We start from the raw sequence: 22696 nt of genomic DNA on the forward strand, positions 1-22696 counted from the left end.
GATACTTTAGAAAGAATGTTTGAGGAAATAAAGTTTTGCCAAAATGAGGACTACAAATTGTTCTCTGAAAAACAGAGAGGAGATTCTGTCAATTATCTAGGTTATAAAATGGGTTTACTACAGAGCTACAGTACTGAAAACATCTGTTCTCTATAATGATTCTAGATGAATAAAAATACACTGAGTTTCATAATCTTTTGGTCTGTTTAATTTCAGTGAATGAGTTATTTTTGTCAGTTTGCAGAATTGTTCATAATAAAGTTTTGAAAAATTATCAGAAGTAGAAAATTAAAGTTTTTTTTTAATATACCAAGGTATAACATACTTTGATAAAGAGTAGAAAGGACAGCTGACCTGTGACATGTTACAGGAGAATCAATCATTTCTTACTGTTTCTCTTCTGTGAGTTTCTATTTCAGGAACAATAAATAAATGCCTTGCTTCCCTTTCAAATCCAGGGGTCAAAAAGGGAGAGTTAAAATCCATACTGAAAGCTGTTAGAGGACAGTTTCAAATCACATGAAAAGACCCAAACAACAGAATTCTATCAGATGTCTAATCAATGATCCCAAAAATAGGAGAGCATGGAAAGACATTTGAAGCTTGAAGAGAAAATCACCATCAAGCACCGTGTTGTATCAGAGACCGGCCTCAATAAAAATATCTCTTGCCAGGGTAGAGGCATGGGGATTTAGAAATATAGTAAAGAATATGATGACATGAATGAAAATAATAAAACTGAGAATCATAGGATAGTATTGGGAGGGAATTCAAATGAGTACTGAAATTTGCCTGTGTTTAATTTCCAACTGCTGAACGTACCTCTGACCCCAAAAGGTAGGACAAAAAAAACCCACATTAATGTGATACAAAGAAATGAGCATACCAATTGAAGGTCGCCGGCTACATCCATAATTAAACTTTCTGTTGCTAGAACAAAACAAGTCATGTTCACATACTAGACCAAACGTTCTGTAGGCAAAGCATTCCCTGGGTGGAATCCAAAGTTATCTCCTCAAGGGAACTGGAACTAAGTTGGATCCTTAGTCTCTTGTTTGAGGTAGGAACAATCTATTTCTCTATTCCTAGAATACAAGGTCTGGCTATTAGTCATACCTGTTGACAATAACCTTGAGAGAGCAGAACTCTCTGTTCTACATCTAGGTGGGACCTTTGTTTGAGGTAGAAACACAATGACCTTGAAGAAAGTAGAGGTAAGTTCCAACTCTCTACCCTTTGTTCAACATGGAAATAGGCTCATATTTTCAGGCCTCCACATTGTTGCCCAAAGAAAACTACTCTCTTACAATTGAGGGAGACATAAGTGCATTTCAAGCTAGTCACTATCTAATAAAATTAACTTCACTAAAGCAGTACTACAGATAATAAATTACAGAAAGATCATACATCGGAGAGTCAGAGCAATCATCTGTGAGAACATGGGGAATAATAAATTTCATGTGAATAATAAACAAATACAGGAGAGCTGCAAAGTAATTATCCATGAGCAAGATAGCAAACCACTATTTCTCAAAAAGAGGAAGAATACTAGAAATAATCCAACCAACAGCAACATAAAAACAATGCCATAAGAAATAAAAACACCACAAACAACAACAACAACCAAAATTCAGCCATACTGAAAATCAAAATAGTGAATTCTCAACTAAATAAACAAACACTCAAGTTGAATAAATTAAGGACATAACATAGCTGTTTCATTCCTTGGCATATGGTCAAAGGACTCAGCATCCTACTCCAGAGATAATTGCTTTCCCATGCTCGTTGCTGTTCTACTCACAATAGCTACAATATGGGAATAAGCTAAATGTCCTTCAATTGACAAATGGATAGTAAAACTGTGGTACATATACACTATGGGATACTATTCAGTTGTAAAGAAAATTGAAATCATGAGCTTTGCAGGTAAATGGTTGGACTTGTAAAAGATCATATTGAGTCAGGTAACCTAGACCCAAAAACACAGACATGGCATGTTGTCTCCGATAGGAAGTTCCTTGTTTCAAATCTTCAGATGTGAGTACACAACCTGGAGTGACTCCAGTAACCAGGAAATTAAAAATAGAGCACTATAGGATGTGGAGGAGTAATAGAGATGGGAGTAACTGTAACATGAAGGGCTGGCTTGTTGGGGTGTCTGTCCCACCCAGTACCCTACAACTGGCAAGTCCCAAAGAAAAATCACACAGAGTCTACATTAGGTTATAAAGTGATTGGCCCATTAGCTCAGGTTTCTTGTTAACTCTTATAGCTTATATTAACCCATTATTCTCATCTATGTTAGCCACGTGGCTCAGTACCTTTTCCAGCGGGGCAGGTTACATCTTGCTTCTCTGTGGTCTGGGCAGGAATGGAGTAATGGGCTTCCTCTTTTTTAGCCTTCTCCTGTTCTCATTGCCCCGCCTCTACTTTCTGCTTGGTTGATCCACCTATACTTCCTGCCTGGCCAGTCAGCGTTCTTTTAAAATATATGATTGACAGAATACAGATAATTCTCCCGCACTAAGTAACAAGTGATCTGAAGGGAGAAATGAAAAATCAAGGGTGAGGATTTAAGTATGGAAAACAGACAGATAAAAACACAGAATGAGGAGGGTAAAATAACAGTAAGGATGTCTGGAAAATTCACAAGGAATCCATCTATTCTTTACCTATTATTCACCCACCCAAAATGCCCATAATAATATAATTCTCTGCAAGCACATACATTTCGAGTACAAATGAAAATGTCCCAATGACACTGATGATGCCCCCTCACAAGAGTGATAGTATTTCTAATACAATGACCAAGACCTGTAGCATACATTCTAAAAGGTCTTAATAATAAAAGTCCTAAGTCAGATATAGGGGAAAGTGCTGAGAGATCAAAGATATGAAAGAGCAAACCACAGTCACCTTACCTACTCAACTTCCCAGTTGAAAAGACTGAGTTCCTGTCTCTTCCTGTCTTATCACTTCCTCTTTCTGCCCAGCCATATCACTTACTGTCTGTCTCTACAATCGTCCAGACATCTATGGTTAGTTAGTGGCTAGCTCTGCTCTCTGATCTTCAGGCAAGCTTTATTTATAGAAACAAGATATCACCACAAAGCCAGGTGTAAGAAGCCTGTCTTGAAGTTCTTGGTCACAGTTAACAAGAGACTTCCAAACATTACAGGATATTGCTGTTACCCGTGGTTGCCTTTCAGAGGCATAACTTGAATTTCTAGTGTTGAAGAAGCCACAGACTTCAGACACAAATCCTAGAGGTCTCCAGATGGAACTGACTGAAAAGTCACCTCCCTGGGGACTAGCTTTCATGGTACCAGAAGCCAACACGCAGCCTTCCAAAGGAGGGAGCCAACCAACAGTCATACCTAGCTATGACACATATAAACTACAACAATGGTCTGTACTGCATGATAGCCCAAGTGTGCAAGACTGGCACAAAAACCTTGGTGGTAACCAACAGCTTCTAATCTGTTAAAGAACCTCCCAACAAGAGGGAAAACATGCCTGGTACTGGAGACCTAGGCTGTTTCCCAGGATAAGTGAAGGATGAATCTTGGAGCAGAGCCTACAACCAGAGATGCTTTCTATAGAACATCATTATATACTAAAATGCATTTACATTTCTTTTTGCATTTTCTAGTTTCCCCTGAAACATTTTTTTCTGTATAGTGCTGGCTGTCCTTGAAATGACTATGTGTAGCTTTTCAACCTCCAAATGATCCACCTGTGATCCTCCTGCCTCAGGTGTCTGAGTGTTGGGATTAAAGGTGTGCCATGAGGCCTGGCAAAGAAACTTCAGAATGCTGTATTTACATCCCAGTGTGCCTCAGATGGAAATTTAATGATGAATAAAAGGTTACCTTTAAAATGTAATGTTTACAAGTTTACTTTGGAACTCAAACAAAAGTATACTTTGAGATTCAATGAAATTGGCAGGCATTCCTTTGAAGACTGTTATCTATAAGAAGATTCAGAGTTCTTGTTTTGAAAAAAAAGGGGGGAATATGGATATGATAGGATAAAGGAGGGATATAGAAATAGGATTAAAAGGTATATTACTGAATCTACTTTTAAACCGAAGAAGCAACTACTAATTTTAAATATTGTACATTGGCTTGGATTTTTTTATATTGATAAAAGTTGAGATTGTTTTTGTTAGAATGCACTGTTCATTCAGTTCTAATCTTGTTCAAGGCATGGTACCTATGAAACTTATTTAAGAACATAATGCAAATTTCTAGTCCTTGAATTTTATTATTACTATTTAGGGTAATAAGGAAATGCAGATTAGAAATTAGACACCTATTGCAATCGACTTTGTAGTCATAAACAAGGTATATTTTAGATTGGTCATCTTCAAACACTTTAGAGATCTACAGAATATGACATTTAAGATATTTTAATAACTCAGGTTCTTTTCTTTTTTATGACAATGAGCCATGTCTGCTCCTGGTAGCACCAAATTACTTGGGAGAAGATGATGGATATGGAAGAAACTCCACATATAATTTAACTTACTTTCTTTGTGGCAAAGGTTAGTCATTGGGAAGAAAATGCTCTTGCCTCAACTGCTAACAGTGTGCTGTACTAATTGAAAAAGGAAGACACAAACAAAAGGACTGCTGAACTTTGCCAAGGTAGGACACTCTTTCAGAATATGCTGCTTCACAAAAGTGTCTGCCCAATTTGGCTGGCCAATAGGCCAAAGATGGATGTCCTATCATTGCAGAGGAACTCAGGGTGACTGTCTAGGAAGTCAGCTGTTTCTGTCATTTCTCATCTATTTTGGAAGTTGCTTGCTTGTTCTTCCTATTTCCTTCTCTAGTCTCTGATACAGCTCAAGACTTTATATTTAGTTTTCCTTGTTACCAGATTCAGAAAGGAAATTCACTTAAGGAATGTAAAGTGTTTAAGGTTGAGGGACATAAAAAAATTGCAAGTTAGATTAGTAAGTGAATTGGGTGACTAGGGAGATGACTCAAAGGTAAAGAGCACTGACTGGCTACTTTTCCAGGGGTCCTGAGTTCAATTCCCAGCAACCACATGGTGGCTCACAACCATCTGTAATCACATCTGGTGCCCTCTTTGGGCCTGCAAGCAAAACACTGTACACATAATAAATAAATCTTTTTTGTAAAAAAAAGCAAATTAGGTACAATTTTGGACTCACCAAGATACGATAGATATGAAGTATTTTTTCTGAATTTGCCAATTGCTAATAGACTAGAAATTGTTGATGTATTTATTACCAGTATATACTGTATATATTTATTGCACTTATTTTATATAATTTTTCTTATATTAGTTATAACCTCCCTTTAAAATATTTTTGACAGAAAAGAGGAAATGTGATATCTTGTTTTTTACAAATAAACCTTGCCTGAAGATCAGAGGGCAGAGTTAGCCACTATCTAACCATAAAGGTCTGGAGGTCTGTAAAGTTAAACAGGGGGTGATATGACTAGCAGGAGAGAAAGTGATAAGGTGGAAAAAACAGGAACTCAGTCTCCTGTCGGCTGGGAAGTAAAGAGGTGATATAGCTATGGTTTTGCTCCTTCCCCTCTCTAATATCTCCAATATCTGATACTGGAAATAATACTGCATTTTCTCCCATATCTGACTCTGGGCTTTTATTATGAAGACCTATTAGAACTCTTGCTACAATTCAGCCCACTGTGGAGAATTCCCTTCAACTTTGTCTTTCAGGATTGTTCCAGAAAGGAGTTGTAATGCTGCAGCTGTCACTTCTGGTGGTGTATGTATAATGTGCAGAGACATCAGAAACTAGGCCATAGTCTTTTTTTTTTTTTTTTTTTTTTTTTTTTTTTTTTTTTTTTTTTTTTTTTGCTCAGTCAACCATTCATATAGCACACACCATGAGGCTACAGGTGAATGCTTGGAGACAGACAATATTCCAACAGGAATAGAAAAAGTAGATATTTGGATAACTTCTTCATATAACATGTGTTATAAAAGATTTGGGCATTGGATGTGTGCTAAATCTTTAACTGGGGATGGAGCACAGAGAAGGGATGAGGAGTAGGTGGCTCAACCAAAGTAAAAATCTGTGTAGAAACCTTACGAAATCCCCTTATCTTACAAATTAGTAAAGGTGTCCCACATGGGTAAATAATGCGGCTCCCAAACACCAGGGTTATTTAGTGGAACTCTCTGTACCAGATACTGGTTATTTGCCTAGGATTAACTGGTCAGGGGGGCCTCATTGTCACCATTAACAAAACAGGTCATTCCAAGTGCTCTTGGTCAGACACCATAAGTACATGGTGTAGCTGACGACACTAAACTTTAAAATATTGAATATACCAGGCAACATTCCCTGCTGGCCAGTCTTTGTGGCACTGTAAGGTCCTGTGAATGGCTGTTCTCACAGAAATGATGTTAATGGTCTTACTTAGCCCTAGACCATACACGTTACAATAAAAACTTGCCAGCCAAGATGTGGGGACTGGTGCAAAACTGGCACCAATATTAATGGACATAAACAAACTCTCTCTTGATTGGATTTCAAACCTGTACTACAGAGAGGAATTCATTCCATGGTAAAACAAAAAACAAAAACATTGAGACCTATAGGTTGTAGGTAGGAACTCTATTGATGTTTTGATTAACAATCATAAACATTAATCTCCCATCTAAACGTTCATGTTTAAGATGACAACTTCATATTATTCTCAACATTGGTGAAAGAAATCTTCTCCTGCAATAGGTAGTGGGAATGTATAGATTAATAATTATTTGAGCCTAAGAAAAAGCAACTGTGTAAGATTGGGGCAATTACCATTTCAACATAATTGAGGTTGGGTCCTACAGGTCTCCTTTACGTCAGAGAAGGTGTACTGGCAGTTAACAGAAGTTATATCATTTTATTATAGAGTTTCAAGTAAATTCTTCCCACGTTTTCTTCAGTAGTTCAAAATGAAGTCCTGCATCTGGTTAGGATTTCTTTCTTGATCTTATTTTGTTTTTTTCAAGATAGGATTTCCTGTATAGCTCTGGCTGACTTGGAATTTGCAATGTAGACAATGCTGGCCTAGAAATCACAGGAGTACACCTTTCTATGCCTCCAGAGAGCTGGGATGGTGTATCACCATCCTTAACCTTTGGGAATATCTAAGTTGTCAGCATTCTGGTGATGTCACAATCACAGCCTACATCTTCACAGTTAATTCCTTTCTTGTTATTTGTATGGTCTGACTCTAGCATGAAGAATTTGAAGGTGAATAAAAAAACTTTATCAGTGTTTTCTTTAATTAAGAATTTTCTTTTATCTCTGCAGTTTCAGCAGTATGTGAAGGGTTTGTCAAATTCAAGACATTTGGGGAGGTATAATTTCCAATTGACAGACATGGGGAGTCTATATTCTCTACCTTTATATGGTTTCTCAGAAGTATGAGTTTTGTGGTATATAGCAAAATTAGAAAGAAAATGAAAAGTTTTGTGATATTTTCTATGTAATTCTATTAGAATTTTGTTGTTGTTTTCTTTTGACAAGGAGGTAGTGAAGTCCGAGCTGTTCTGGAACTCAGCATGAAGTTGAAGATGTTCTCCGACTCTCAGGTATCATTTTACCTCTGCATCCTGAGTGCACCACCACACCTGGCAATAATATGATTTTTTGATTGTAAAACATGATAAATGTTCTTATTACATTTTTTTTTAACCAGGGGCCACAGACATGGCTAAGTGGGTAAGAGCACTGGTTGCTCTTCCTGAAGGACAGTGTTCATTGCCAACACAGGCATGGCAGTTCACAATGGTCTGTGATTCCAGCTTCAGGGGATGTGATGACCCCTTCTGTCTTACACCAGGCATACACATAGTGCACAGACTAACTGCAGGCAAAGCATGCATACATGTTAAAAGAAATAAAAAGCTTTCCCATCATTGCATTTGCATTTAGAATTGCATTTTAATATAATCTCTAGGATATTCTTTAATATGTAAAAGTTCCCTAAAGACTTTCACAAGTTTCTTATCTTTATGTTCCTATTTTGCATATCGTTATGATTTATAAGAGAATACCAGAAAATGCTATGTTACATTTTTCAAATGGTAAGTTTCAATCCATTATGAATTTTCTAATATCTCCTAAGATCCAAAATCTGGACAGAGGATGCATCTGTCTTTGCATTTGTGTGGTTTCTCTCCATTATGGATTTTCTGATGTCTCCTTAAACTGGAAGAGTAGGTAAAAGAGTTGCCACATTCCTATCAATTGTAAGTTCTCTGTCCAGTAATAACTCTATGACGTTTTCTACGTTTTGAGTCATGGGTAAAGGACTTGTCACATTCCATATGTTTGTAATGTCTCTCTCCAGTGTGAACTTTCCGATGTCTTCTAAGATTTGCACAAAGGGTAAAGGATCTGCCACATTCCACACATTTGTAAGGTTTCTCCCCAGTATGAACTCTCTGATGTCTTTTAAGATCTGAGCAATTGGTAAAGGCTTTGTCACATTCCTTACAACTGTACGGTCTTTCTCCAGTATGAATTCTCTGATGTATTCTAAGACTTACAACATGGGTAAAGGACATGGCACAGTGTTTGCATTTGTGAAGTTTCTCTCCAGTATGACTTCTCTGATGTTCTCTAAAATATGAGCAGCTAGTAAAAGACTTGTCACATTCCTTACATTTGTAAGGTTTCTCCCCAGTGTGAATGCTCTGATGTCTTTTAAGATGTGAGCAAGTGGTAAAGGACTTGTCACATTCCTTACAACTGTAAGGTCTCTCTCCAGTATGAACTCTCTGATGTACTTTAAGACTTACAGTATGGGTAAATGATTTGTCACAGTCTTTGCATCTGTAAAGTTTCTCTCCAATATGAATTTTTTGATGTGTCCTTAAACCGGAAGATTGGGCAAAAGATTTGCCACATTCCTGACAAATGTATGGTCTCTCTCCAGTATGAACTCTCTGATGTGTTCTAAGATGTGAGTCCCGGGCAAAGGACTTGTCACATTCCATACATTTGTAAGGTTTCTCTCCAGTATGAATTTTCTGATGTCTTCTAAGGGTTGAGTTCAAGGTAAAGAATTTGTCACATACCTCACATTTGTAAGGCCTTTCACCATCATGGATTCTGTTGTGCCTGTTAAGATGAGATAATTCAAAAAAAGACTTTCCACATTCTTTGCATTTGTAAGTTTTCTTCCCAGTATGAAGTGCTTGATGCATTTTAAGACCTGCATGCTGGATAAAGGATTTGTCACAAATGATGTATTTGTAGGATTTAACTCCAGGATGAATTCTTTGATGTAGAGTAAGGCTTGAGGCAGTGTGGACAAATTTCTTACATTTCCCACGATGGTGTGGTGTTTCTCTAATATAGATTGGTTGTTGTAAAAAATTGTATGCAGAGCTGAAATAGTCATATTCTCCCTTACTGTGCTCTTTGTTTGCAGTGTAGAGTCTCTCATCTTGAGTAATGTTGGAACACAAATTTAATGATCTCTCAAAGTCTTTAGACTGCTTTCCGATCTTCACATGTTGATGGACAGGATCACATATGCAATAGTTCTCTGAAAATGAGTACAATTCAGATTAACAAATATTGTTCCAATTATATATATATATATATATATATATATATATATATATATATGATAAATGACTTCTCCTTAAGTTCTCCTTTAAGATAAGTCAACTTGCAAATTTATATATATAATTACACATACATACACACACACACATATAAATTAAATATATATGCTCACAGTAATGGACATTCACTATAATTGTATGGATTCTCACAAAAACAGCATGACAGCCTTTAAAGGTCAGTGATTTATAACAGATCTTTATCCAGAATCTCTAAGTGGGAAAAAGATTAAAAAATAACTGAGGATCATGAATTGATTTTGGGAGAGAGGTCCCTGAGTGATGACACTTAGAATATATACCTCTATCTTTAAATATTTCTTCTCAGAAATAGATGAAGAAGAGTTTAATACAAACCCAGGTTTACAGTGCTTGTACGTACTGCGTGATGGGCAATGTAGAGGACTATTCAGAAGACCCAATTCCTTTAAAGATTAAAGTCTTACTTAAAAGTATCACAGGGTTTACTTTTCTTTCTAGAAAAACACAATAGATTCTTCAAAAGGAATGGATGCAAAAACAATAGTCTGCCAGACATCAGAGGTTCTAGATTGTGTGAGGCAGGGATGTCATGGGAAGTTATTGCTTTTTTTCTATCCTCCACTGCCGAAGCTCTACACAGTGCTGTATTTCTTAACTTTCCTCATAGAGTTATTCTCAAGTCCACTCTGTACATTGGCTTCTGAGAGTATTTCCTAGAAGAGTGTCTGTGTGTTTTCTACTGGCAAGAAAATAAAGGATGTAATAAGACAATATATATACAAGGAAGGAAATTACAGAATAATCCTACTTCATGGACTCCCATTAGACTTAAAATTTTGTCAATCATGCAGATCTGATTTCAGCATAGTCAGTAAAACTGTATTTTGTACTAGTATTAATTCACCATAATTCAGATGTAATAAGAAACAACACCTTCTAACAGTCATTACAACAGGCAGGATGCATCCTGGGGCCAGTACACTATACTCAGTTAAATGATCAGGAATCCTTTCAAATGGAATTGAACATCACAAAAACATTCTCAGCTCTTGCTTTCTCTTTCACTTAAGTCATTACTGTTGTCATGCTCATTGACTAGCCCACTCTAGTAATGGCAACTCTCTCCTCTTCACATTCCAGGACAATCTCATTCTCTCCTGACAGGTGATCATTATTGCATACAATAATCCACACGTTCTTTCAGGTAGCCCATGATCCGTGCTAGAACTTTTAGAAAGAATACAAAGTCTATAACAGTTCTGTGCTGAGTACATAAAAAGAAAAAACCAAAACAAACAGAAAAACAAAAACAGAAGCCGGGTGGCGGTGGTGCAGTCTTTATTCCTAGCACTCAGGAAGCAGAGGGAGCTTAATCTCTGTGAGTTCACAGTCAGCCTGGTCTACAAGAGCTAGTTCCAGGACAAGCTTCAAAGCTACAGAGAAACCCTGTATTGAAAAACAAAAGCAAGCAAAACAAAAACAACCACAAAGCAGAGGAATTTAAGCAGGATTTCTTGATTGATATTTATTTTCAAAATCTTCAGGGTATTTAATATTTTCAGTTTGTATATCTTGAATTTTTCTCAGAATTAAAAACATAAATCGCAATAATGGATATGTAAATTTAAGATATTACTGGAAATATTATATGCTATTGAGGTTATGAATGAATCTTGGAACAAAAATGAAGAATGAATGACACCTCTGAAAATGGAAAGGGAAACCCGAAAAGCATTAAAAAGTTCTTCCTACTACTAAACTTACTAAACATTGCCTTGTCCTCTCTCTTTTTTTTTTTTTTTTAGGACAGCTTAATAGATCCTATGAAGAACATCTTAATATCCTATGAAATCAGAACACACAAAAGATGGGTTCGGAATTCAACAAGCAAAACATTCTCACCCACAAAGATCAGGTTGTTGTAATTCTCCGACATCACATCAATGCACAAAGCCCTCTGAGCAGAGTCCAGGTACTCCCACTCCTCTTGTGAGAAGTCCACAGCTACATCCCTGAAAGTCAACAAACCCTGAAATAAAAAGGTATGGTTTAACCATGTGCTACCTGGAAGTGCTTTTCTAGATATATGGAAACAGAATGTGGATAAACCAAGATAATTACTGAAACAGATCATGTCCAATACAGTCACACTCTATCCTGAATGTTCTAACTCTATGAAGACAGGATGAAATAGTCTTACAAGCAGTATACATGAAACAAGAAATATATTTAAGGTCTGGAAACTATTATCCATCTATTACAGATGTTGTGATTATGTTACACAGGATCACAGCAGACATGTCTCAGAAGGAAAATTCATGAGGAGGAAATGTGCTTCAATTGCTGTACCAGTAGATCATGCCAAAACATTGACACATATCACTCCTCTGTGTACTTGGGCCTTACATGATTGTATTCTAACAGGCTTGGGTAGGATGCTTAAACTCTAAGTACAAAGTCACAACATTAAGGAACAAAAGTGTAGGTATGGAAGGCAGAATATGCGCTTGATTTTAAAGGTAAAGACTTTTTTTTCATAGTAGCAAGGATTGCAACAGCACTACGTGCTGTCAATTAACATAAAAGATAAGCGTTCTATGGAACTAATTTTATGAGAATTTTTGGACCACAACAAATAGAAAAATCTGCATCGGCCATATTGGATGTAATCCAAAATTTCCCTAAGAATATGCATAAGCTAACAGAGGCAAATAACCATTTCAGAGGTTTTTGAGGATATTTCATTTCACTCCTGAAGAGTAATAAAAATCAAGGGCAGTCCAAAAACACATCAAAAAATATTTAAGCAATGGGTAAGAAAATTTTTATCACTGACATTTTGGATAAAGCTCACAGCAAGAATTGAACAGAAATTAAATCAATTAAATACTGAGGAAACAAAACTACAACTCAACAAATGGGCAAATAAACTAAATAGACACTATTTCAAGACCAAAGACCACTCAAACAGCCAAAAAATATTGCAAAAGCATTCAGGATCCGAAAAAGGCCACCATAGAAATGCAAATTAAAACTACTTGGCAACATATGGCTTCACCCCAGACAGAATGGCTGTCATCAACTAACCCAAGAATAAATGTTCAATGACATATGGAGAGAAGGGAAGTCTGATTCACTGTTGATGGAGGGGAGGGTGCAAATTAATACAGCCATTATGCGAATCAGTTTGGAGATTTTTGAAAAACTTGAAGAGAGAAATAACATGACCCAGTTCTTTCACTCCTGGCCATATACCCAGAGAACAACACACCCCACTACAGAGATATTTATACCCCATGTTTACTGCTATTATAATCACCAAAGGAAAAGTATTGGAATCAAACTAATTATCTATGAATAGATGAATGAAAAATGAAAATTGTATAAAATGGAGAACTATTCAATTGAAGAGAAAAATACAAATTTGCAGCCGGCAGTGGTCGTGTATGCTTTTAATCTCAGCACTCGGGAGGCAGAAGCAGGTGGATCTCTGTGAGTTCAAAGCCAGTCTGGTCTACAAGAGCTAGTTCCAGGACAGGCTCCAAAGCTACAGAGAAATCTTGTCTCAAAAAACAAACAACAACAACAACAAAAAGACCCAAAATGTGTACTATTAAGTACAGTCATATACTTTTAGAAAGAAGACACCACGCCACATTTTTGCTCATATGCAGAATCTACCCAATAATATATATATTTAAATATAAATTATTGTTTACATATATAAAGAATATATACAAGGGCACAGTATAACATAAAGAAAAGAGAACAGAAAAGGTTAAATTATCAGCGACAGAATGCAGGTAATGAATACCAGTTATGAAAAAGGATATAAAGTTAAGGGCTTTTCTAGTTCTAATTCTGTCAAAGGTTTTTGGGCTTTCGGTGGTGGATAAGAAAATCAAAATACATTCAATAGTGAAAATATAAAATCCCCTGTGAGGCTCCAGAGCTTCTGTTTCCTATGATGACTATATAAAAGTACTCTGAATTGTACGGTCTTTTTGTCTGCTAAACTTCAATGAGAGATTTTATTGTATGTCTGTTTGCAGAATTGTTCGTAATAAAATTTTATAATTTTATCAAAGGCAGATAAAAGGCTTTTAATTTATCAAAGTATTACATATTTAGATAAAGAGTAGAAAGGACCACTAACCTACAATATGTGTACTGGACCATCAGCCATTACTTACTGTTTCTCTTCTTTGAGTTTCTCTTTCAGGAACAATGAATACATAGCTTATTTCCCTATCAAATGAAGGGGTCATACTGAAAGAATAATACTGAAAACAGAGAACAATGTGAAACCACATGAAAATACCCAAACAGAAGAATATGAGCAGGTATCTAATCAATGATCCCAAAGACAAGAGAGCATGGAAAGAGATTTGAAACTTGGAGAGAAAATAATCACCAAGCATCTTGTTGCAGAAAGAAAACTACTCTCTTAAAATTGATGGAAATATACGTATATTCAAGATAGTCACCAATTAACAAAATTGATTTTATCAAATACATTAGAGGTAAAATATGCACAAGAGAATCAGAGGAATAATCCAAGAGAACATGGGAAATAATAAATTTCATGTGAAGAATAGATAAATATAGGAAGACTGGAAAGTGCTCATCTGTAAGCAATACAGCAAACCACTGTTTCTCAAAAAAAAAGAAAGAAGAATACTACGAATAATTCAGCCAGTAACAACATAAAAATAAAACCATTGGAAAAAAAATGCCACGAGTAAAAAAACTACCCACACTAAAAATCAAAATAGAGAATCCTCAATTAAATAAAACTCTCAAACTAAATAACTTGAGCACATGGCTCAGTTGTTCCATTCCTCAGCATATGCTGGATGGACTCGACATCCTGCTCCACATCCTTGCTCACACATGCTCATTGCTGCTCTACTCACAATATGAACAAAAAGGAAAACAACCTAAGTGTCCTTCAACTGACAAATGGATAGTGAAAATATGGTACACATACACCATGGAATAGTATTGAGCTATAAAGAAATTTGAAATCATGATCTTTGCAAGTAAATAAATGGACATAGAAAAGATCATATTGAGTGAGGTAACCTGGCCCCAGAAACACAGACAATGCATGTTCTCTATCCTAGGACGTTCCTAGCTCCAAATCTTCAGATGTGAGTCCACAATCTGGAGTGACTGCAGTAACCAGAAAAGTAAAAGGACAGCATTGTGGGGTGTGGGGGAGTAATGGAGACAGGAATAACAGAGAAAAAATGATCTGAAGGGAGTGAGGATTTAAACAAAAAACAGGGGTGAGGATTTAACTATGAAGAAGGGATAGCAATAAACTCAGAAGAAGGAAGGTAAAATAACAAAAAGGATGTCTAGAAAATTCATAAGGAATCCATCTATTCCTTGACTATTAAACATTCACCAAAAAATGTCTATAGTACATACAAATCTCAGTAAGCATACACATTTAGAGTATAAATGAAAATTTCCCAACTGTACTGATGAGGTTCCTTGTGGTGATATTTTGTTTGTGCTGTACCAAATATAGCTTGCCTGAATATCAGAATGCAGAGGTATCACATTAGTTAGCTCTAGAGGCTAGGCAATGCTGGCACACACCTTTAATCCCAGCACTCAGGAGAGAGACAGATCTCTGTGAGTTCAAGGTCATACTAGGCTACTTGAGATCAGTCTGAAAGAGAAAGAGTTCACACATTTGATCCTAGCACTCTGGATCACTCGCCTTTAATCCCAGCACTAGGGAGGTGGAGACAGGAGTGATGCGGCTGGGAGGAAAGGAGAAAATAAGGCAGGAGGAGACAGGAGCTCAAAGCATTCAGTCTGAGGTTTCATGGAGACAGCATTCAATCTGAAATTTCATCAACAGAGCATTTAGTCTGAGGATTAATAGAGACAGGATCGTCCTTTTGGTCTGAACATTGGTAGAGGTAAAAACTCTCTAGTAGGTGGCTTCTCTGCTTTTCTGATATCTGACTCCAGGATTTATTATTAAGACAAAGTAGAATTTACACTACAATTCCTCTCAAGAGTCATAGATTTTCTAACAAGATGACCAACACCAAGGCTAAGAAACATGCTTAGAAGTTGTTGGTCACAGCTGTGCAAGAGACCTCCAAACATTATATGGTATTGTTGTTGCTATGGTTGCCTCTTAGAAACAGGGGTTGAGTCCCTAGAGAACTCAAGATGGAACTGACCTTAAAGCTTCATGCCTGGGGACTAGCTTTCATGGTGACAGAAGGCAACATCCAAGCTTCCAAAGGAGGGAGCCACCCAATAGTCCAACCCAGCTATGACACCTATGAACCACAAAAATTATCCAAACTGAATGACAGCCCTAAGAGTGCAAGAGTGGCACACAAACCTTGGTGGTAACCAACAGTTTCTAGATGGATTAAGATAATTTCAACAAAAGGAAAAACATGCCTGGAACTGGAAACCTTGTCAGTTTCCCTAGAGCTACTGAAGTCAGGGATCTTGGAGGAGAACCTACAACCAGTACTTTATGAAATCAGCATAGGTCCTTACTACATTCTAAATACTTAGCATAATTTTCGACAGACAATAGGAGATAGTACAGATGGAGATTTAGCAGGATACTTCCTGGTGCTTTTCAAAACCATGCTGGCATTATTTTCAGGAATGAAAAATACTAAACAACACTAAAAGGTAAAGAATGTTAGAATACCAAAGCTCAAAATTTCTGAAAACAATAAATAAACTTAGAGGTATTAATTTTCATTGCTTTTATAATATATAAAAATCAAAGAATGAAAATGATTTAAAAATGGTATGAAACATAATCAGTGAAGTGAATGAATAAGGACAGCATCAGGAAGTGGTAAAACTGATTTCCTGTCCCACTTCCACATTCACTTGATCCCTTTCCTCCCCTTCACCAGTCCCTCTACTATACCTGCATCCTTAGCTGCTGTCTCCTCTCCTTCCAGGCCCTTTGTCCTGCTGCACAGGTGAGCAGGTCTGGGTGATCAGTGAACCCTGTACATGAGAAAGAGATTGTTCAGGAAGCACTTGGATTTCTGAAACAGTACTGTGGTGATCTTTTGTTTGTACTCTAACAAATAAAGCCTGTCTGAATATCAGAGGGCAGAATTAGCCACTAGTTAACCACAGAGGTCTGGAAATCAGTACAGAGAGGAAGTGATACAGTTGGGCAGAGAGAGGACTATAAGGTCGGAGGATGAAGATGGATGCTACAACAATATAGAAGAACTTTGGAAGACTGCGCAGGCAGTGAGATGTCTCTGTCAATTCTAGAGTATTGGAAGTCACTAACAATGAACTTCTTGTTAACTTAGGTAATATTAGATCCTGGGGTCTTTAAAGTGTTGAAGACAGATAGTTGTTATAGTTTTCCTTAGTTATACTAAAAGATAAATGAGATATGAAATTTTAGACTCACAAATATAAAATAGATGATAGTATATTTTCCTTAATTTTGCCAGACATAAATAGACTAAATATTGTAACTATAATTCTTGCTTGATACCTGTTTTTGTTATATGTAATTTTACTGTGTTAAAGTTATAACCTTCTCTTTTAATTAGACAGAAAAGGAGAGATGATGTGGGATGTCCTTCTGTATGTGTTGCTTTTATTGGCTAAGGAATACAGTTCTTTGGACCAATTGCAAGCAGAATGAAGACATGTGGGAAATCCAAATCAAAATATAGAAAAAGAGTAGATAGAGTCAGGGGGGTGCCATATATCTACAGAAGGAACCTTATCTAGTAAGCCACAGCCTTTCTTTCCTTCTCTTTCTCCCCCCCCACCCCCCAGATAGGGTTCCTCTGTTATATCCCTCATTAGCCTTACACTTACTCTGTAGATAAGGATGGCAAGCAACTCCAAGATTCACCTGTCTCTGCCTCCAGAGTGCTGGGGTTAAGGGCATGTGCCACTCCCCCAACCAGGTTTACAATGCCCATGCCCCCCCCCCGTTTTTTTCTTTTGAGTTTTCAAGGAAGGTTTCTCTGTAGCTTTGGAGCCTGTCCTGGAACTAGCTCTTGTAGACCAGGCTGGCCTTGAACACACAAAGATCCACCTGCCTCTGCCTTCTAAGTGCTGGATCAAAGGCGTGTGTCACCACTGACTGGCACTATAATGCCCTTTTTAGCTGTGAAAATACTGTGACCTGAGACCTTCAAACAGCAGACTGTGCTTTTCCTGGTTCTAAGCTGTACATTAAGCACCAAAATACACATTTCTTTTTTCTTGTTTTCTTTTCTTTTTTTGAGACAGGATCTCACCATGTAGCTCTGATTGTCCTGGAAGTCACTATGTACATATTACTGGCCTTCAACTCACTGCAATCTGCCTTCCTTGGCTTCTCCAGTGCTGGGATTCCATGTGTATGTCACTAAGCCTGGCAAAGACACTTTTCAGAATGCTGTATTTACATCATAGAGTGCATATGCCTCAGATGAAAGTTAATGGAGGATGAAATGTCTATTTTAAGCCATAATTCTTTATGTTTATAACCATATCTGTGAAACTTGCAAAAATATATTTCAGATTCAGTTCAATATGCAGGCCATTATGTTGGGTAACAGGCCAGTGGAAAATGACTCTGCCCCTGTCCTACCCCAGAACTCCGGGACTGGTGCAAGTGTTACAGTAGAGAGGGAAAGCATTACCCAATGCAGGCCTTGCAGCTCTGAAGGGAAAGGTATCCTGCCAGCTGGGAATCAAGGAATACCACAAAGACAAACAAAACTCACAGAAGAGATTTACTGGGAGGGAAAAACACAGCCTCTGCTCTGAGGAGAATCAGCAAAGAACTGAGCAGGAAGTTGTATTGATATAGTATTTTGGGGGAGGGTGAAGAGGAACAAAGCTTTCCAGGGTGACCTGGGATTGGAGAGAATTTGTGGCCCGATCTTGGTGCAAGCTCAGGGATTGCTGGAATTTTGTGTCCAGGTATTGGGCATTTCCCCCTGTAAATTGGAGCCTGGCTACTCTCTTGCCTTATGGGACTAAAAATGGCACTTATGACCCTTAGAGCATTCTGGGGGAAGGGCCGGGTAGGGCGGGGTCTAGCCAAGCCTGTGCCTCAAGAGGCTTACAACCTGGAAAGTAAGCCCCGTGATTAACTGCTAATAGATACTCACCATTTCAGCATTAAGTAATAATTCAGGCCCCTCTGTACATTTCTACTATCACCCTGCCCACGATCCAAAGACACTATAAAAGCCCAACCTCCGCCTAGCCTTCCACTGTCTCTCTTCCCTTTCAGTGTAGCCACCAGTCTGTTTTTCCCGAATAAATCTCTTGCATGAGGTTTGTTGCATGTTGAGTCTTTATTGTGTTCCTTCACACCTGACTGCAAAGATGCCCTTGCGCTGAAAAACCCTTCCACGTCCTCTCATGACTAATATCAAAAAGCTCTGCCGGGATGCTAAGTACCAGGTAGAACACAGAAATTAACAGGGATGATGTAAATTTCAAGAGCTTTGTCTTTACAATCATAGCAAAGAGAAAAGTTTTTGCAAGCATCAACAAATAAATTCAAATATTCTATTCAATTATTTTTATAACACTATTTCGGCGATCAGAGACGATGAATTAAAATCAGGATGCTTCTCTGACCTGGGAGGTTCCAGAGCCGCCGGGCTGCGGTTCTCCCACTGCGCTGCTGACTGCTGATTTTCCCAGGCCGCCCCGCGGCGATTGCGGATCCGGGGAGTTTTCGCGTTCCCGCGAAACCCCGCCGTATCCTCTGCTCCCAGGTCTGCACCACGCGATCCCCGACGGTGCAGGTCCCCAAGCAACTACAGGGACTCAGCACCGGGCACTTCAGGCTTCGGCTTTTCCGCCCAATTTACCAAGCATCAGTAAAGGCTCGTCCCAGCTTCCGCTTACGTCACGCCTCTAAGCCCTCCCACTACCTCAACAAGGGCCAACGACCTCCTTCAACCGCTGTTTCCGGTGAGTGTCTCCGCTCCACTGAACCTCCCTCTGCGTCTCAGGCTACCCTGGACTTGATTTGGACAGCTTGTTGCCAGCCTAGACCAGAACTGGATGTAGGAGGACCCTGCACTCATTACTTTACCCCACAGGGAGTTCTGACCCCTTCAGATAAAAGCAGACAGCCTAACCTCGACCTGTCTATCAGCCTCCCGGGCTGTACAGTTACACCAAACGATAATACGCTAAATTCAGATGCCAGTATCCCATCGCCAACAAAAATACGACAAGCGAAAAGCAACTGTGCCTTGGATTTAAAAAAAAAAAAAAAAAAGGTGTCTCAAGAAGTCAGGTCAGTCCATCGCTAACATCCCAGGGCTGAGTTTATCTCGCGCTGTACTGCTCTCACCCCTAGAAGGTGGTCTTGTCATTTTACTCACTCAGAAAGGAGTTTGTCTTCTGTAATGCATGCTAAAGGTGCTTTAAGATAAAGCATAGATTTTTTTTTTTTTTAACGCAGTGGTGAATGAAGAGTGTCTTGCTGTCCCAGATTCAGAAAATAAAGGAGGTATGTGGTCCCAATCCTAAGAAAGTCTGTGACTCTGGGACCATTGAGAAAGAGGAGGAAAGGAAATAAGGGAAAGAGGAGGAAGGGCTAAGACATGCTATGCTCTAGACTCCATACAGTCGCTGTAATCCATAACCAACAGCAACTACACTTACCTGCATTGTCCTCACTCTAGATCAAATTAATCTAAGAGAGAGAAAGGCTCACAATGCTCTTTACCTCTCAAATGTTGGATTGTAGGAGAAGAATCACTATATTTAACTGTAGTCCTCTGCTGAGTCCAGTAGGCTCCAAACCCACAGTCTCACACATGGCCCCCGTTAATCTCAGGGGATCCCAAGCAAAATGAATGGAGATGAACACAATAAATTTGTTGGAATTGTGGACCCGAATAGCAGAGAGGCAGGAGGTGAGAATGGGCAGTATTTAAGGAACATGGTGTGTGTGTGTGTGTGTGTGTGTGTGTGTGTGTGTGTGTGTGTGTGTGTGAAATAGTTAATAACACACGTTTTAAATGACCATATCAGTCTGTAATTTCTTTTTGGTTGTATCATTATCTGGTTTAATGTCAGATAATATTAAGAGTAAGGAAGTCTTCCTTTCTTGTCAAAAAGTATTTAAAGTAGCTTTGTTGTTAGTTCTTTAAAGTTCTGATAGAATCCTGCCAATATGGTCCTGGTGTTGGGCTTTATTTAGTGTGTGTGTGTGGGGGGGGGGGGTAATTCCTGGTTCAGTCTCATTGCTACTTGTAGTTCTGCTTACATTATTTATTTCTTCTTATTTTAGTTTCATATATTATATGCACTCATCCATTTTAATTAGAGTTTGTAATTTAGTGGAGTTGAAAATTTAATGTTAATAGACAAAAGGCCCATTTGTTCACTCATGACTATCAAGTATGTGGTGAAGTTACTTTGTGTAGTTGTCAAGACATGATAACAAAACGTGATGAATAGTTGGGCAAGATCATACAAGCCCATGAATCCAGCTCTCAGAATGCAGGAACAAGGAAAACTCCTCTGACGTCAAAGCCATCCTGATCTACACCCGAGTGTCTAGGTCAGTCGGTAATACACAGAGAGACCCTGTCTCAAAACAAAGAAAACACCTTCTTAAAGAATAGCTTTTGAGGTACCAGAAGTACAAGGCAAGCTTCTAATGGAGGAAGCCAATGAACAGTCCTACCCAACTATAATGCCTATGACTTACATCAGTGGTCTTCATGGTACATGAATTTGAAATATCAGGGAGGGGTATAAAGAAGGGTTTGGATGGAGAAAAGTAGGAAGAGAAATGTTCTAATTATGTAATGAAGTCAAATTTTTAAATGTAAAAAAATAAAGCAAATAAATATCAATAAACCAAAGTAAAACCAAAATTATCATTCAAAAGTTATATACTTATCAGGAAATGCACACTAGGACTCATTTAAGTTTCCATGGTGGCCTAGTTACAATGTCTATCATCAGGAATGGAAATGATAACTAATGTTAGCATACATGTTGTTATCCACTGCTGTGGGAATGAGAATTAGAGGAAAAACTTTTGACATCAGTCTAGATGTTCGAATAAAAATGAAAAAAATGAAAGAAAAAAGTATTGTGTAGTCCAATTACAATACTGATATGTGACAGTATTCCTGTGGGAACAAGGACAAACCAAGTGTAAAACAACAAAGTCTAACTTGGTGAACTAATGATGATTGTTTTCTTTTCTACGGACGTCTTATCTTCATGTATGTCTGTGCACCATGTCTGTTCCCAGAAGTGGGCATTGGATGCCCTGGAGTTGAAGTTACAGACCTGCCCACGTGAGGGTGCTGGGAATTTGAAGTGAGTCTTATGAAAAAGCAGACAGTGTTCTTAAGCCCTGAGTCATTCCTAAACCCAGTGGACCAGTGGGTTTTATTGGGGTGACTTACAAAAGTGGGGTGAAGAGTTACTTACAGAAGAACAAAGGACTCAATGACAACTGCATCATCCTGCTAGGGTGAGGGCTAATGAAGTTGGAAACCTAGAGATCACTGTACAGCTCATAGACAGATCAAGGTAGGTTGGAAGTGTCTCCCAAGCCACTCAATACCTCCTCCAGGCATCTTGTCTTGTCTTGTCTTGTCTTGTCTTGTCTTGTCTTGTCTTGTCTTGTCTTGTCTTGTCTTGTCTGACCCAGGCAATTTGACTGGTGTCTGCTTCATGGTTGGTATGAGCATCTTCTTTGCAGCTCAGCTTGTCTGACAGTGTCAGTAGCCCTTACTGATTAAGTATGCTTGAGGTAGGTGTTTACTAGTGAGTCTTGCCAGTTTCTGCAATTTCCTGAAGCTATTAAACTGTCTACTTCTTAGCTTATTTACTTCCTCAAATTCCTATACTTTTTTTGGTTTTTGGTGCTTCCTCCAAGATGAAAGCTTTTAATCTCAAAGGAAGCTGATGCACAATAAACACTTGAGGGCAGAAAATCAAAAGACTTGCCATCGTTTCAGTGAGCACCTACCATCATGTTTATTGCTATTTTATTTAGAGCATCTAGGATGTGTAATAAACATCGATGGCTATCACCTGACACTAAAAAATGAAA

The 22696-nt window shown here is 38.2% G+C and overlaps 1 protein-coding gene and 1 long non-coding RNA gene across 3 annotated transcripts; one reads left to right on the forward strand and one right to left on the reverse strand.

Annotated features, from left to right (window-relative positions):
• Nucleotides 1-2408: 2408 nt before the first annotated feature.
• LOC148123493 (uncharacterized) lies at nt 2409-11560 on the forward strand. Of its 2 annotated transcripts, none has more exons than XR_015738849.1 (3): nt 2409-4649; nt 7526-7590; nt 11421-11560. It is a non-coding gene; the product is annotated as an uncharacterized LOC148123493 (long non-coding RNA). The 2 variants fall into 2 exon arrangements; XR_015738850.1 differs by lacking the exon at nt 2409-4649 and adding an exon at nt 7182-7249.
• LOC125411835 (uncharacterized) lies at nt 7923-19504 on the reverse strand. The gene is made up of 4 exons (XM_048452240.3): nt 19237-19504; nt 16544-16626; nt 11518-11644; nt 7923-9554 (listed from the first exon to the last, which is right to left on the reverse strand). Exons 2-4 carry the CDS (start codon nt 16547-16549, stop codon nt 8245-8247), a joined length of 1443 nt encoding a protein of 480 aa, XP_048308197.3. The 5' UTR covers nt 16550-16626; nt 19237-19504; the 3' UTR covers nt 7923-8244.
• Between the last annotated feature and the right edge of the window lie 3192 nt (nt 19505-22696).

Source organism: Myodes glareolus, chromosome 1 (genome assembly GCF_982192425.1).
Source record: "Myodes glareolus chromosome 1, mMyoGla1.1, whole genome shotgun sequence".
Classification (NCBI taxonomy): Eukaryota; Metazoa; Chordata; class Mammalia; order Rodentia; family Cricetidae; genus Myodes; species Myodes glareolus.